Genomic DNA, 17,630 nt, shown 5'->3' on the forward strand with positions numbered 1-17,630 from the left:
TGCCTGCCCTTGACCTGTCGTTTGCCTGCCCCCGTTTTTGTAATAAACTTTTGTTACTTCGAAACTGTCTGCATCTGGGTCTTCTTGTGAGCTGTGATAGGTGGTGGCTGCATCATGTTATGGGTATGCTTGTCATTGGCAAGGACTAGTGACTTTTTTGGGATAAAAAGAAACAGAGTAGAGCTAAGCACAGGCAAAATCCTAGAGGAAAACCTGGTTCAGTCTGCTTTCCAACAGACACTGGGAGACAAATTCACCTTTCAGCAGGACAATAACCTAAAACACAAGGCCAAAAATACACTGGAGTTGCTTACCTAGACGACATTGAATGTTCCTGAGTGGCCTAGTTACAGTTTTGACTTAAAATCGGCTTGATAATCTATGTCAAGACTTGAAAATGTCTGTCTAGCAATGATCAACAACCAACTTTACAGAGCTTGAATAATTTTAAAAAGAATAATGTGCAAATATTGTACAATCCAGGTGTGCAAAGCTCTTAGAGACTTACCCAGAAATACTCACAGCTGTAATCGCTGCCAAAGGTGATTCTAACAAGTATTGACTCAGGGGTTTGAATATTTATGAAATCAAGATATATTAGGGTTTTATTTTTCCAAATTTATTTTTACAAATGTTATAATTTTTCTTCCACTTTGACATTACAGAGTATATTGTGTAGATCATTGACACACAATGACAGTTAAATATATTTGAATCCCACCTTGTAACAACAACATTTTGAAAAAGTCAACAGGTGTGAATACTTTCTGAAGGCACTGTATGTATGATGGAAAACTGTACAGAGGAAAGAGTTGTGTTTTGAATGACTTCCTTACAAGGTCATGGAGAACTGAATGCAGTTGAAATATGAGAGAGTGATCTTTCTCCTAAAACGCTGTCCATCTCTCACACTGACTAGGGCATTTGTGTAAATAATGTGGGATGGATTGGTAAACTATATGACATTGTTTTCATAAGTGTGTGTGTGTGTATATGTGTGTGTGGATAAAGAGACCCAGGGGTCCTCCTCCCTGTCTGTCTGTGTTACTCACCCTCCACCCAATCCTTGAGCTTGATTTCAGAACAAATGAGCGGTCCACCAACTCGCCCTGTACTGTAGTCCCACACTGGAACACACACACATACACATCGTCATCACAAGCTGCAGTGACTGACCACTGTACAATACACAGTGGCACTGTTATGCTAAATGCGCCTCATCCGTTACCGTGGCAACCTGACCCAACCATGGTAACCCTGCCAAGGCCCTGCTCTCACTCCCATCCCTAAGGCATGACAACACTGAAACCCTTTCTCATTGGACCATAGCTAATAGTGGTGCTGTGCAATGGGTCACTGCTGGCTTCAGTTCTTTCCTGCATTGGGGAGAACTAATGGATATTTCCATGATTTTAGAACTCTGCTGTCTCTCCTTTCCTTTCTCTTCAGCTCCATCCCTCTGTATCCACCACTGTCTCTCCTCCCTCCTACCCCAACCCTCTGTATCCACCACTGTCTCTCCTCCCTCCTACCCCATCCCTCTGTATCCACCACTGTCTCTCCTCCCTCCCTCCTACCCCAACCCTCTGTATCCACCACTGTCTCTCCTCCCTCCTATCCCATCCCTCTGTATCCACCACTGTCTCTCCTCCCTCCTACCCCAACCCTCTGTATCCACCACTGTCTCTCCTCCCTCCTACCCCATCCATCTGTATCTAACATTGTCTCTCCTCCCTCCTACCCCATCCCTCTGTATCCACCACTGTCTCCCTTCCCTCCTACCTTATCCCTCTGTATCCACCACTGTCTCTCCTCCCTCCTACCCTATCCCATCCCTCTGTATCCACCACTGTCTCTCCTCCCTCCTACCCTATCCCATCCCGCTGTATCCACCACTGTCTCTCCTCTCTCCTACCCTATCCCGTCCCTCTGTATCCACCACTGTCTCTCCTCTCTCCTACCCTATCCCATCTCTCTGTATCCACCACTGTCTCTCTTCTCGCCTACCCTATCCCATCCTGCTGTATCCACCACTGTCTCTCCTCCCTCCTACCCTATCCCATCCCTCTGTATCCACCACTGTCTCTCCTCTCACCTACCCTATCCCATCCCTCTGATCCACCACTGTCTTTCCTCCCTCCTACCCTATCCCATCCCTCTGTATCCACCACTGTCTCTCCTCCCTCCTACCCTATCCCATCCCTCTGTATCCACCACTGTCTCTCCTCTTGCCTACCCTATCCCATCCCTCTAATCCAACACTGTCTTTCCTCCCTCCTACCCTATCCCATCCCTCTGTATCCACCACTGTCTCTCCTCCCTCCTACCCTATCCCATCCCTCTGTATCCACCACTGTCTCTCCTCCCTTCTACCCTATCCCATCCCTCTGTATCCACCACTGTCTCTCCTCCCTCCTACCCTATCCCATCCTGCTGTATCCACCACTGTCTCTCCTCCTTCCCTCCTACCCTATCCCTCTGTATCCACCACTGTCTCTCCTCCCTCCTACCCTATCCCATCCCTCTGTATCCACCACTGTCTCTCCTCCCTCCTACCCTATCCCATCCCGCTGTATCCACCACTGTCTCTCCTCCCTCCCTCCCTCCTACCCTATCCCTCTGTATCCACCACTGTCTCTCCTCCCTCCTACCCTATCCCATCCCTCTGTATCCACCACTGTCTCTCCTCCCTCCTACCCTATCCCATCCCGCTGTATCCACCACTGTCTCTCCTCTCTCCTACCCTATCCCATCCCTCTGTATCCACCACTGTCTCTCCTCCCTCCTACCCTATCCCATCCCGCTGTATCCACCACTGTCTCTCCTCTCTCCTACCCTATCCCATCCCGCTGTATCCACCACTGTCTCTCCTCTCTCCTACCCTATCCCATCCCTCTGTATCCACCACTGTCTCTCCTCCCTCCTACCCTATCCTATCCCTCTGTATCCACCACTGTCTCTCCTCCCTCCTACCCTATCCTATCCCTCTGTATCCACCACTGTCTCTCCTCCCTCCTACCCTATCCCATCCCTCTGTATCCCTCCTTTCCTCAACCCCCCCCCCTCTCTCTCTCTCTCTCACTCTCTCACTCTCTCACTCTCTCACTCTCTCACTCTCTCACTCTCTCACTCTCTCACTCTCTCACTCTCGCTGATGGTTCCAGCTCCACAGGTCTCGGTGAGGCCGTAGCCCTGGCCCACGGGGCAACAGAAGCACACGTTCATGAAGCGCTGGGTGGCGGCAGAGAGGGGCGCCCCGCCCGACAGCAGCACCCTGGTCTTCCCCCCCAGTAGGGACCGCACCTTCTTAAAGACCAGGCTGGAGGGAGTAGAGGGCCAGTAGGGACCGCACCTTCTTAAAGACCAGGCTGGAGGGAGTAGAGGGGAGGGGAGGAGATCAGTTAATCTGCAAGGAAAATTCATGTTTACACTTCTGGATGAACTGTGCTTCACTATGTTATTTGTTTTGTATGAGGTTTTGTATGAGCAATATATATAGTGTGTATATGCAAGGATTTGTGTGTGTGTGTGTGTACTGTAGATGACTGACGTACTTGTCACACAGTGGCGTGCTGCGTCCTTTGGAGAGCTGCTCCAGCTTGTAGTTGTAGGCCAGAGTGAACAGAGTCCTCTGAGCACTGCTCATCTCCTCCACCTTGGTCATCACATTCTTATAGATACGATCCATTATCTCCTGTAGCACACAGAGAGAGAGAGAGAGAGAGAGAGAGAGAGAGAGAGAGAGAGAGAGAGAGAGAGAGAGAGAGAGAGAGAGAGAGAGAGAGAGAGAGAGAGAGAGAGAGAGAGAGAGAGAGAGAGAGAGAGAGAGAGAGAGAGAGAGAGAGAGAGAGAGAGAATAGGGGAGGAATTAAGAGATGGAGCAGAGACGCAAAAAGAGAAAAATAAAGAGGGGGAGTTGATTTGGATATACAGTACCATTATGGATATACACTACCATTATGGATATACACTACCATTATGGATATACAGTACCATTATGGATATACACTACCATTATGGATATACAGTACCATTATGGATATACACTACCATTATGGATATACACTACCATTATGGATATACACTACCAGTCAAAAGTTTGGACACACCTACTCATTCAACGGTTTTTCTTAATTTTTTACTATTTCTTACATTGTAGAATAATAGTTAAGACATCACAACTATGAAATAACACATATGGAATCATGTAGTAACCAAAATGATTCCATATGTGTTATTTCATAGTTTTGATGGCTTCACTATTATTCTACAATGTAGAAAACAGTAAAATAAAGAAAAACCCTGGAATGAGTAGGTGTGTCCAAACTTTTGACTGTTACTCTATAAGAGAGGGTAGAAAATCGGGGGAGATGGAGAGGCAGAGACAGGGACAGAAAGAGGAGGGGAAATAAGAAGAATGTGGTGTTCGAGTCAATAAGTTCTGGATCTGTCTGTATGTGGCCAAAGCACATTGCTTTACACTGTGTCTGTCTGCGGTCTTAATATGGGGCTTTGGTCCCAGGCCCAGACAGCAGATTCCTGACACGTCTCTGTCTGGAGGTCCAGTTCTGAGGAGCTATGTGAGCACAGAGATAATACATGGAGGGGGTGACATCAGCCAGTGTCTCTTCTGTATCTGCCCAGCAGAGACTCTGTGTCCTGGGCATGAAAACAAGACCAAGTCCCAGACCAACCATTTCAATATTAGAGGTCTTAGCTAGATGATATCTTAGATAGGTCTAAATTCAATCAATTCTGTAAAGATGCTCACAGATTCAGCAACTATTAAAGCATTCAGAATATACTGTGGTGTATTGGGGAACAATCTGGTCAATATGAAACATTCAGTGTTTCAGTAAACAATAAAATGGGAATGCCCGACCCTGCTAGCTGCCTGTGGGCATGGAAAACAGTGACCTCATCACTCCCAGAGAGATTGATAAAGAGAGAAGGAGAGGAGCCTAAAGTCATTCAGTTGTCCAGTCAGTTGTTCTCGGATCTCAGATTCCACTCTGAAGGAGATTATGGGATTGATGCTATAATATCTTAAAGATGGCACCATGTCCGTGTGTGTGTGCGTGTGTGACTTAGCACTATCTGTTTCTTAGCGACATGGTGACTGTAGGGAGAGTTTGTCCAACCCCACTAAAACCCAGATCACTTCGTTATTAAAGTCATGAGTTTGTGAGTTCCAAAACCGGGCTCCAAGTTTTAATGGAGTAAAGGGCACAACAAACAACAAACAACAAAACCAGCTGGTGGGTGTGAGAGTCTGTGTTTCTGTGCATGTTAGATAAAGTAGTGAGATAGGAAGTTGATGTGGGACACATGCAGACTGGTATCACAGACGAAACTACACACTGTGAGCGGTGTGTGTGTGTGTGTGTGTGTGTGTGTGTGTGTGTGTGTGTGTGTGTGTGTGTGTGTGTGTGTGTGTGTGTGTGTGTGTGTGTGTGTGTGTGAGAGAGAGAGAGAGTGAGAGTGAGTGAGGGAGTGTGTGTTTGTCTATGACGGGGAAAACCACACAGGGCTTTCTCACGTTCTGTTTACAGCTGTGAATGGTTCCAGACACTGGGGCCCTCTGACCTGTGTCCCCTGACTCCTAGGGTCCTCATGGGGGAACACACAGATGAAGAGATGCATGGGGTCTCACAGAGAGAGGGAGAGTGACAGAGACAGAGACAGAGACAGAGACAGAGACAGAGACAGAGACAGAGACAGACAAGAGTGAGGGACTGAATGACTCACCAGAGTAAGAGAAAAAGAGAGAAAGAGTGAGGGACTGAGTCACAGTATGTAGTGAAAGAGTGAGGGAGGCTCAATAACTCACACCTGTATACACCTGTATATAACATTTCAACTATTTTCTACATTGAAATAAAATCACAGAATGGCTTGGGGTACTGTGACAGGAAAGAGAGAGAGAGGGGGAGGGATAGAGATAGAGATAAAGAGAGAGAGAGAGAGAGAGAGGGGAGGGAGAGAGAGAGAGAGAGAGCGAGAGAGAGAGAGAGAGAAGAGAGAGAGAGAGAGAGAGGGAGGGAGGGGGAGGGAGAGAGAGAGAGAAGGAGAGAGAGGGGGAGAGGGAGGGAGAGAGAGAGGGAGAGAGAGAGAGAGAGAGGAGGGGAGAGAGGGGGGGAGGGAGAGAGAGAGAGAGAGCAAGAGGAGAGGGGGAGGGAGAGAGCGAGAGAGAGAGAGAGAGAGAGAGAGAGAGAGAGAGAGAGAGAGAGAGAGAGAGAGGGAGAGAGAGAGAGAGAGAGGGAGAGAGCGAGAGAGAGAGAGAGAGAGAGAGAGAGAGAGAGAGAGAGAGTCAGGGGAAACTGTCTGTACTGGACCAGCAGTACTGATCTTAGTCTGTGTCTGGGAAAGCAACCCTACATGTACAGTACTGTATGTACGTCTTACCGGCACAGCTGCCATAAGAGTAGGTTGCAGAACACTGGTGTCTCCTTTACTTCCTGTTTTTATCTTTGTCGACTGGTGTGAGAGAAAGGATACAGTTATGATACAGGTACTCTACACATATATTCACCTTTTATATATGTGTTTAGTAATGTACAGTCCAAGCATGTGATATACAGAGCAGGGGGGGACCACCTCACCTGGTCCGCTAGTGTCTGGGGGGAGGAGTATCCGATCCTGCAGCCGTGAGCCACACACACCAGCTCTGCACTCAGCTCCAACACATGGGCCAGGGGGAGGTACCCGATGTAGGTGTCATTCTCACTGCCACAGCACAATATAAATAACTCATTATTATTCTAGCATACGGACAGACAGACAGACAGGCAACAGTCCAACAGTACACAATCATATTTCAATAAACTTGCATGACAAAACTATATGTATAAGAAAGGTTTACACAATTAAACAACAAAATACACAAAGCACTGCAGTAAATGTCCTTCTGGGCCAGATCAAGATGATGTTGCTCTCTGAAGGGTAACAACCTGACCCCCTCTCTCCCATCCTCCTTTTCCCATTTTCCTCTCTTCCCCCAATCCTGTTCTCCAGAGAAAGTGAGAACACAAAGCATATGTCGTCATGGTGATCACCAGTGTGATGGTAGAGTATCTACTTGTGTTTACAGCACAGCCTTAAACCCACACTTCTGCACGTGCTCAGTTGACACCAAGGCCCCAATCAGGAAGTTGTCCTCATAGATCACTTTGAGTGTTTTCTTTAATTCAGCGTTGAAATGGGACCTACTATGTATAACCATCCCACTGTACTCCCCCACTGACAGCTGAGATCAGTCAAAAATGCATAGAAAGGACATTATGGGATCTTCATCTAAGACAGCTCCAATTGAAAAAGGGCTGTGTAAACATTTTATCCATCTTCCTGGATAAGGTGCACTTTGGAAGCCAGCTTGGACTGTCAAAATTCTTAGAGTATTCAAAGTGGTATTCGATGATTCATGAAAATTCAGCTTATTAGGAAATGTCGATAGTAGTTTGGTACTGGAGGAAGGTGATGGTATGTAAAGCCCAGGAGGGTAAAGAGAGGGTATAAGGTTGGCAGGTTTGTGGTACTTACCCCAGGTTGGGTATCCTTTCTGCCATGCCAGTGATGCCAGCGATGATGTTGCTATGGGAGATCATGACGCCCTTGGGTACGCCAGTGGAGCCGCTGGTGTACATGATGACAGCGATGTCAGAGGGCATGGGCTGTTTACACCCACGAGACACTATACACACACACACACACACACACACACACACACACACACACAGACACACACAAACACACACACACACAAACACACACACACACAGAGACACACACACACAGAGACACACACACACACACACACACACACACACACACACAGGAAACAAATTAGTTCATGGCATGGCATGAAAGCATGTTTTTGTAAATATTCAGCATATTGTAGGAAAAGGGAGTTCATGGGAGATCATAAGATATGGTGCAGGTCAGGACAATAAATGGAGGAGGCTTGTTAAGTCCATGTTAGGATATATAGTCTAGGATGTGAAGTCTGTAGGCGAAGGTCCTGGGAAGATATGGGTGTCGTTAAACAAGATGGGGGTAGAGGAAGTGGAATAAAACACACATAATGATGAATATCTAAAGAGAAGAAGAAAGGAACATTCCTAATGGAATGAAGAGGGAGAGGAACATCAGTCAAATGAAACATTAAATCACATTAAACTCAATGGCACCATTTAGTAAACGTCCTTCAGCCTCTTGGTACTCTCAGTAGGAAGATACAGTATTTCTAAGAGCTGTGTTACTGCTAATAACACCATCTACCTCTCTCTCTCTTCCTTTATGTCTCTCTCTCCCTCTCTCCCTCTCTACGGCTCTCTTCCTCTGCTCTCTTTCTTCTCTGAGTTTTGGCTGTGTGTTAACTGTCTGAGATTTATTCAATTGAAGTAAAGCCTCTCCTCCCCGTCAGCCCACTTCAAATGTTTGGACTTAAGTTCTCCAAGACATGTTACTCTTGTCTAGGCTTGCCAAAAAGCCACTCAGAAATTATATTATGTCATGCAATGTGGATTCTGACAATGTGAAAAGGAGTGAGATGACTCTAGATCTCAGTTGGTAGAGCATGGCGCTTGCAACGCCAGGGTTGTGGGTTCGTTTTCCACTGGGGGCCAGTGTGAAAAATGTATGCACTCACTAAATGTAAGTCGGTCTGGATGAGAGCGTCTGCTAAATGACTAAAATGTCAAATGTAGATCATGTAGGTTTCTTAAACTATGGGTCGGGACCCAAAGTGGGCCCTAGGCATGTGAGAGGTGTGTTATAAGACTACATCTACAATCACACACTATTTCTTCTTCATTTGGGTTGTTGGAGGATGATTTGGGTCACGGGAGGATGGCCAATTTATAAATTTATCGAGCTAAAAAATAAAAATAAATCCCTGTTCTAAATTATATAAGAAACAACAGTCAGCAGTTTTCTCTCAGTTGTCCTCATGTGGAAAATGAAGACGTGTTTTTTATTGTTTTTTTTAGGGCTGGGGGGGGGGGGCTTGCTCAGTGTCGTGTGGAATATAAACATTTCCAAGACGTCACCAGCGGGTGCAGAAAAATAAAACACAACCCAAACAGAAGACAGAGAGAGAAAGAAGGGAGCAAAAGAGAGGGAGATAGGAGAGGGAGAGAGGAGGGGGACGTGACTTGGAGTCAACCGCATGCGAGAGGAGGGGCCATGTTCTGACATAAACATGGACCCAGAGATAGGGGGGGGGGGGGGGGGTGGAGTGATGTCATGTGAAGTTTACAGAAGTGTCTATAAACATGACCCTCCTTCCTAATCCCACAGGTCAGATAGCGATGATATGCTATCCTGCATGGTTTGGTACTAATGCTGTGGCATGTCTGTCCCTGCAGCCCATTTTCTAGTTCATTTCCCTAGCCACTGATTCATAGCATTGTCCTGCTGCTCAAACTCACTCTGTAACTCTCTGTCCTTCTGACATGAGTTTCAACTGATAAATACTAACAAACAATAAAACCTACAAACACGCACACACACTTCCACTGATTTAGGCCTAGACCACAGCAGGCTATTTTAGCAGTGACCACTGCAACACACACCCACACACACACACACACACACACACACACCTACCCTTCACAGTACCAGCTCTACTTGTTATGGGTCAAGCAGTGCAGCACTAGAGACCAGACGGAGAAAAGGAGGGATGGAAAGATAGAGGAAGGGAAGGAGAAAATAGGAGAGAAAGGTAGAGTATTTCCTCTCCAAGCTTTAATCTGACACAGATGTGTCCACTTCCTCATTCACATGACCTAATGAGCCACCTCCCCCTTTGAGACTACAGTATCTTTGAGACTACAGTATCTCTGAGACTACAGTATATCTGAGACTACAGTATATCTGAGACTACGGTATCTTTGAGACTACAGTATCTTTGAGACTACAGTATCTCTGAGACTACGGTATCTTTGAGACTACAGTATCTCTGAGACTACAGTATCTTTGAGACTACAGTATCTCTGAGACTACAGTATCTTTGAGACTACAGTATCTCTGAGACTACAGTATCTTTGAGACTACAGTATCTCTGAGACTACGGTATCTTTGAGACTACAGTATCTCTGAGACTACAGTATCTTTGAGACTACAGTATCTCTGAGACTACGGTATCTTTGAGACTACAGTATCTCTGAGACTACGGTATCTTTGAGACTACAGTATCTCTGAGACTACAGTATCTCTGAGACTACAGTATATTTGAGACTACAGTATCTCTGAGACTACAGTATCTCTGAGACTACAGTATCTCTGAGACTACAGTATCTTTGAGACTACAGTATCTCGGAGACTACAGTTTCTCTGAGACTACAGTATCTCTGAGACTATATTATCTTTGAGACTACAGTATCTCTGAGACTACAGTATCTTTGAGACTACAGTATCTCTGAGACTACAGTTTCTCTGAGACTACAGTATCTCTGAGACTATATTATCTTTGAGACTACAGTATCTCTGAGACTACAGTATGTTTGAGACTACAGTATCTCTGAGACTACAGTATCTTTGAGACTACAGTATCTCTGAGACTACAGTATCTCTGAGACTACAGTATCTCTGAGACTACAGTATATCTGAGACTACGGTATCTTTGAGACTACAGTATCTCTGAGACTATATTATCTTTGAGACTACAGTATCTCTGAGACTACAGTATGTTTGAGACTACAGTATCTCTGAGACTACAGTATCTTTGAGACTACAGTATCTCTGAGACTACAGTATCTCTGAGACTACAGTATCTCTGAGACTACAGTATATCTGAGACTACGGTATCTTTGAGACTACAGTATCTCTGAGACTACAGTATCTTTGAGACTACAGTATCTCTGAGACTACAGTATCTCTGAGACTACAGTATCTTTGAGACTACAGTATCTCTGAGACTACGGTATCTTTGAGACTACAGTATCTCTGAGACTACGGTATCTTTGAGACTACAGTATCTCTGAGACTACAGTATCTTTGAGACTACAGTATCTCTGAGACTACAGTATCTTTGAGACTACAGTATCTCTGAGACTACGGTATCTTTGAGACTACAGTATCTCTGAGACTACAGTATCTTTGAGACTACAGTATCTCTGAGACTACGGTATCTTTGAGACTACAGTATCTCTGAGACTACGGTATCTTTGAGACTACAGTATCTCTGAGACTACGGTATCTTTGAGACTACAGTATCTCTGAGACTACGGTATCTTTGAGACTACAGTATCTCTGAGACTACAGTATCTTTGAGACTACAGTATCTCTGAGACTACAGTATCTCTGAGACTACAGTATATTTGAGACTACAGTATCTCTGAGACTACAGTATCTCTGAGACTACAGTATCTCTGAGACTACAGTATCTTTGAGACTACAGTATCTCGGACTACAGTTTCTCTGAGACTACAGTATCTTTGAGACTACAGTATCTCGGAGACTACAGTTTCTCTGAGACTACAGTATCTCTGAGACTATATTATCTTTGAGACTACAGTATCTCTGAGACTATATTATCTTTGAGACTACAGTATCTCTGAGACTACAGTATCTATCAGCTAGCAGGAGATACTGTAAGGAGAGATGACTCTGCACTGACTAGTGACTACAGCCTTGTCCAGAAAAGTAATTACCTACAAAATAATAAATGAATGCATAACTATGTTATACATGTCTGTACATTTCAGTGTAATGCCGTTAAAGAAATGTTGAGTCCACACGCACACACACACACGTGTTTACCATTCTCAGGCTTGGTCCCCAGCTCCTGAACAGTGGCCATGTTGTGGACACTGATGCCTCGTGGGTAACCGGGCCACTTGGTGGGCGTGTCATCCACCACGATGATGTGCTGCAGCCTGGGCACCTCCAACAGGATGAACTAAACTCAACCAGGAAACACACAAAAAAGTATTTAAGACAGCTATACTATAACCATCAAATGGTTGGTCGGGACAGGGATAGGGCATACTGATAGGGTTTGGCTGATTCCTTAAGGTCGCAGACTGGCTACTGGCTACAAACAGTGGTTTTGTTTACGTGTTCATATTCAAGTATGTTTTCAAAGGCTTGACCTTTCCGTACACGTGGACATGCAAAATAAACACATGCACTTTGTACATCATTCTACTTCAGTATGTTTAGACAACCTAAACATGTGAGTCAATTCTTTCAGGTTTTGACAGATACATATTGCTTTACTGGCTCTGTACCCTGTCTCTCTCCTCAGGAGGGAGTATGGACTGTATGTCTCTGTCTCTAACCCAGTGTGTTGGTCTGTGTCTCTAACCCAGTGTGTTGGTCTGTGTCTCTAACCCAGTGTGTTGGTCTGTGTCTCTAACCCAGTGTGTTGGTCTGTGTCTCTAACCCAGTGTGTTGGTCTGTGTCTCTAACCAAGTGTGTTGGTCTGTGTCTCTAACCCAGTGTGTTGGTATGTGTCTCTAACCCAGTGTGTTGGTCTGTGTCTCTAACCCAGTGTGTTGGTCTGTGTCTCTAACCCAGTGTGCTGGTCTGTGTCTCTAACCCAGTGTGTTGGTCTGTGTCTCTAACCCAGTGTGTTGGTCTGTGTCTCTAACCCAGTGTGTTGGTCTGTGTCTCTAACCCAGTGTGTTGGTCTGTGTCTCTAACCCAGTGTGTTGGTCTGTGTCTCTAACCCAGTGTGTTGGTCTGTGTCTCTAACCCAGTGTGTTGGTCTGTGTCTCTAACCCAGTGTGTTGGTCTGTGTCTCTAACCCAGTGTGTTGGTCTGTGTATCTAACCCAGTGTGTTGGTCTGTGTATCTAACCCAGTGTGTTGGTCTGTGTATCTAACCCAGTGTGTTGGTCTGTGTCTCTAACCCAGTGTGTTGGTCTGTGTCTCTAACCCAGTGTGTTGGTCTGTGTCTCTAACCCAGTGTGTTGGTCTGTGTCTCTAACCCAGTGTGATGGTCTGTGTATCTAACCCAGTGTGTTGGTCTGTGTATCTAACCCAGTGTGTTGGTCTGTGTCTCTAACCCAATGTGTTGGTCTGTGTCTCTAACCCAGTGTGTTGGTCTGTGTCTCTAACCCAGTGTGTTGGTCTGTGTCTCTAACCCAGTGTGTTGGTCTGTGTCTCTAACCCAGTGTGTTGGTCTGTGTATCTAACCCAGTGTGTTGGTCTGTGTATCTAACCCAGTGTGTTGGTCTGTGTCTCTAACCCAGTGTGTTGGTCTGTGTCTCTAACCCAGTGTGTTGGTCTGTGTCTCTAACCCAGTATGTTGGTCTGTGTCTCTAACCCAGTGTGTTGGTCTGTGTATCTAACCCAGTGTGTTGGTCTGTGTATCTAACCCAGTGTGTTGGTCTGTGTCTCTAACCCAGTGTGTTGGTCTGTGTCTCTAACCCAGTGTGTTGGTCTGTGTCTCTAACCCAGTGTGTTGGTCTGTGTCTCTAACCCAGTGTGTTGGTCTGTGTCTCTAACCCAGTGTGTTGGTCTGTGTCTCTAACCCAGTGTGTTGGTCTCTGTCTCTAACCCAGTGTGTTGGTCTGTGTCTCTAACCCAGTGTGTTGGTCTATGTCTCTAACCCAGTGTGTTGGTCTGTGTCTCTAACCCAGTGTGTTGGTCTGTGTCTCTAACCCAGTGTGTTGGTCTGTGTCTCTAACCCAGTGTGTTGGTCTGTGTCTCTAACCCAGTGTGTTGGTCTGTGTCTCTAACCCAGTGTGTTGGTCTGTGTCTCTAACCCAGTGTGTTGGTCTGTGTCTCTAACCCAGTGTGTTGGTCTGTGTCTCTAACCCAGTGTGTTGGTCTGTGTCTCTAACCCAGTGTGTTGGTCTGTGTCTCTAACCCAGTGTGTTGGTCTGTGTCTCTAACCCAGTGTGTTGGTCTGTGTCTCTAACCCAGTGTGTTGGTCTGTGTCTCTAACCCAGTGTGTTGGTCTGTGTCTCTAACCCAGTGTGTTGGTCTGTGTCTCTAACCCAGTGTGTTGGTCTGTCTCTAACCCAGTGTGTTGGTCTGTCTCTAACCCAGTGTGTTGGTCTGTGTCTCTAACCCAGTGTGTTGGTCTGTGTCTCTAACCCAGTGTGTTGGTCTGTGTCTCTAACCCAGTGTGTTGGTCTGTGTATCTAACCCAGTGTGTTGGTCTGTGTCTCTAACCCAGTGTGTTGGTCTGTGTCTCTAACCCAGTGTGTTGGTCTGTGTCTCTAACCCAGTGTGTTGGTCTGTGTCTCTAACCCAGTGTGTTGGTCTGTCTCTAACCCAGTGTGTTGGTCTGTGTCTCTAACCCAGTGTGTTGGTCTGTGTCTCTAACCCAGTGTGTTGGTCTGTGTCTCTAACCCAGTGTGTTGGTCTGTGTCTCTAACCCAGTGTGTTGGTCTGTGTCTCTAACCCAGTGTGTTGGTCTGTGTATCTAACCCAGTGTGTTGGTCTGTGTCTCTAACCCAGTGTGTTGGTCTGTGTCTCTAACCCAGTGTGTTGGTCTGTCTCTAACCCAGTGTGTTGGTCTGTGTCTCTAACCCAGTGTGTTGGTCTGTGTCTCTAACCCAGTGTGTTGGTCTGTGTATCTAACCCAGTGTGTTGGTCTGTGTCTCTAACCCAGTGTGTTGGTCTGTGTCTCTAACCCAGTGTGTTGGTCTGTGTCTCTAACCCAGTGTGTTGGTCTGTGTCTTTAACCCAGTGTGTTGGTCTGTGTCTCTAACCCAGTGTGTTGGTCTGTCTCTAACCCAGTGTGTTGGTCTGTGTCTCTAACCCAGTGTGTTGGTCTGTGTCTCTAACCCAGTGTGTTGGTCTGTGTCTCTAACCCAGTGTGTTGGTCTGTGTCTCTAACCCAGTGTGTTGGTCTGTGTCTCTAACCCAGTGTGTTGGTCTGTGTCTCTAACCCAGTGTGTTGGTCTGTGTCTCTAACCCAGTGTGTTGGTCTGTGTATCTAACCCAGTGTGTTGGTCTGTGTCTCTAACCCAGTGTGTTGGTCTGTGTCTCTAACCCAGTGTGTTGGTCTGTGTCTCTAACCCAGTGTGTTGGTCTGTGTCTCTAACCCAGTGTGTTGGTCTGTGTCTCTAACCCAGTGTGTTGGTCTGTGTCTCTAACCCAGTGTGTTGGTCTGTGTCTCTAACCCAGTGTGTTGGTCTGTGTCTCTAACCCAGTGTGTTGGTCTGTGTCTCTAACCCAGTGTGTTGGTCTGTGTCTCTAACCCAGTGTGTTGGTCTGTGTATCTAACCCAGTGTGTTGGTCTGTGTATCTAACCCAGTGTGTTGGTCTGTGTATCTAACCCAGTGTGTTGGTCTGTGTCTCTAACCCAGTGTGTTGGTCTGTGTCTCTAACCCAGTGTGTTGGTCTGTGTCTCTAACCCAGTGTGTTGGTCTGTGTCTCTAACCCAGTGTGTTGGTCTGTCTCTAACCCAGTGTGTTGGTCTGTGTATCTAACCCAGTGTGTTGGTCTGTGTCTCTAACCCAGTGTGTTGGTCTGTATCTCTAACCCAGTGTGTTGGTCTGTCTCTAACCCAGTGTGTTGGTCTGTGTCTCTAACCCAGTGTGTTGGTCTGTGTCTCTAACCCAGTGTGTTGGTCTGTGTCTCTAACCCAGTGTGTTGGTCTGTGTCTCTAACCCAGTGTGTTGGTCTGTGTCTCTAACCCAGTGTGTTGGTCTGTGTCTCTAACCCAGTGTGTTGGTCTGTGTCTCTAACCCAGTGTGTTGGTCTGTGTCTCTAACCCAGTGTGTTGGTCTGTGTCTCTAACCCAGTGTGTTGGTCTGTGTCTCTAACCCAGTGTGTTGGTCTGTGTCTCTAACCCAGTGTGTTGGTCTGTGTCTCTAACCCAGTGTGTTGGTCTGTGTATCTAACCCAGTGTGTTGGTCTGTGTCTCTAACCCAGTGTGTTGGTCTGTGTCTCTAACCCAGTGTGTTGGTCTGTGTCTCTAACCCAGTGTGTTGGTCTGTGTCTCTAACCCAGTGTGTTGGTCTGTGTCTCTAACCCAGTGTGTTGGTCTGTGTCTCTAACCCAGTGTGTTGGTCTGTGTCTCTAACCCAGTGTGTTGGTCTGTGTCTCTAACCCAGTGTGTTGGTCTGTGTCTCTAACCCAGTGTGTTGGTCTGTGTCTCTAACCCAGTGTGTTGGTCTGTGTCTCTAACCCAGTGTGTTGGTCTGTGTATCTAACCCAGTGTGTTGGTCTGTGTATCTAACCCAGTGTGTTGGTCTGTGTATCTAACCCAGTGTGTTGGTCTGTGTCTCTAACCCAGTGTGTTGGTCTGTGTCTCTAACCCAGTGTGTTGGTCTGTGTCTCTAACCCAGTGTGTTGGTCTGTGTCTCTAACCCAGTGTGTTGGTCTGTCTCTAACCCAGTGTGTTGGTCTGTGTATCTAACCCAGTGTGTTGGTCTGTGTCTCTAACCCAGTGTGTTGGTCTGTATCTCTAACCCAGTGTGTTGGTCTGTCTCTAACCCAGTGTGTTGGTCTGTGTCTCTAACCCAGTGTGTTGGTCTGTGTCTCTAACCCAGTGTGTTGGTCTGTGTCTCTAACCCAGTGTGTTGGTCTGTGTCTCTAACCCAGTGTGTTGGTCTGTGTCTCTAACCCAGTGTGTTGGTCTGTGTCTCTCTGGTCCTACTCTGCATCACACACTGATAACAGTGGGCATAGTACCTCTCCCCCTCCTTCTCTCTCTCCCACACACAAACTCCTCTTTCACACTCTTCCTGTCCCTTCTTCCTTTACCTCCTAAATTCATATCTACACATTTTCAGATGTGTGTGTGTGTGTTTGTGTGTGTGTGTGTGTTCTCTCACTTTGAGTCTGGTCTCCAGTAGCTCTCTGCTGGTGATGATGTGACTGACCTCTGTCTCGTTCAGACCGTGAGTGATGGCCGGACCCCCCAGGGTAGAGTACAGAGTGACCACTGCAACACACACACACACACACATACATACATACATACACACACACACTAAGGTAAGACCAATGAGGTATCATCAGATAATGCTGCTTATGATAAGATATCGTATGGATAGAGTTAGAGTAAGATTTAAGATCGGGGTGAATTTTCTGGTCCTGTTTGGGAGTGAGGCCACATGGTACAGCCCTAGTGATCAGTATATTATGTTTGGGAGTGAGGCCACATGGTACAGCCCTAGTGATCAGTATATTCTGTTTGGGAGTGAGGCCACATGGTACAGCCCTAGTGATCAGTATATCCTGTTTGGGAGTGAGGCCACATGGTACAGCCCTAGTGATCAGTATATCCTGTTTGGGAGTGAGGCCACATGGTACAGCCCTAGTGATCAGTATATTCTGTTTGGGAGTGAGGCCACATGGTACAGCCCTAGTGATCAGTATATCCTGTTTGGGAGTGAGGCCACATGGTACAGCCCTAGTGATCAGTATATTCTGTTTGGGAGTGAGGCCACATGGTACAGCCCTAGTGATCAGTATATCCTGTTTGGGAGTGAGGCCACATGGTACAGCCCTAGTGATCAGTATATCCTGTTTGGGAGTGAGGCCACATGGTACAGCCCTAGTGATCATTATATCCTGCTTCAGGGCTGTGTTAATGTAACGCTGCAGCGATGGCATCATGTCTGCTCTGGCTCTGTCACTGGCGTGAGTGAGTGGCCTGGGACTGGGCTAAACCAGGCTGAACTGGGCTGGGCCCAGGCTACATTACATTACTATATGTCTGAC

General features: G+C 46.5%; 1 protein-coding gene across 1 annotated transcript in view; it reads right to left on the reverse strand.

The window, feature by feature from the left end:
* The window catches only part of LOC311106303 (fatty acid CoA ligase Acsl3-like), a 56,258-nt gene that overhangs the window by 8,029 nt on the left and 30,599 nt on the right, over positions 1-17,630 (reverse strand). The window contains exons 4-11 of the mRNA XM_084148606.1: positions 16,739-16,848; positions 11,761-11,899; positions 7,540-7,690; positions 6,603-6,726; positions 6,406-6,477; positions 3,555-3,694; positions 3,147-3,319; positions 1,053-1,127 (exon numbers count right to left, since the gene is read on the reverse strand). Coding sequence (XP_084004732.1) covers positions 1,053-1,127; positions 3,147-3,319; positions 3,555-3,694; positions 6,406-6,477; positions 6,603-6,726; positions 7,540-7,690; positions 11,761-11,899; positions 16,739-16,848 — 984 coding nt within the window. The remainder of the gene's footprint in view (positions 1-1,052; positions 1,128-3,146; positions 3,320-3,554; positions 3,695-6,405; positions 6,478-6,602; positions 6,727-7,539; positions 7,691-11,760; positions 11,900-16,738; positions 16,849-17,630) is intronic.

The sequence above is a fragment of the Coregonus lavaretus genome (assembly GCF_964263955.1).
Source record: "Coregonus lavaretus genome assembly, chromosome: 30".
Taxonomy (NCBI): Eukaryota; Metazoa; Chordata; class Actinopteri; order Salmoniformes; family Salmonidae; genus Coregonus; species Coregonus lavaretus.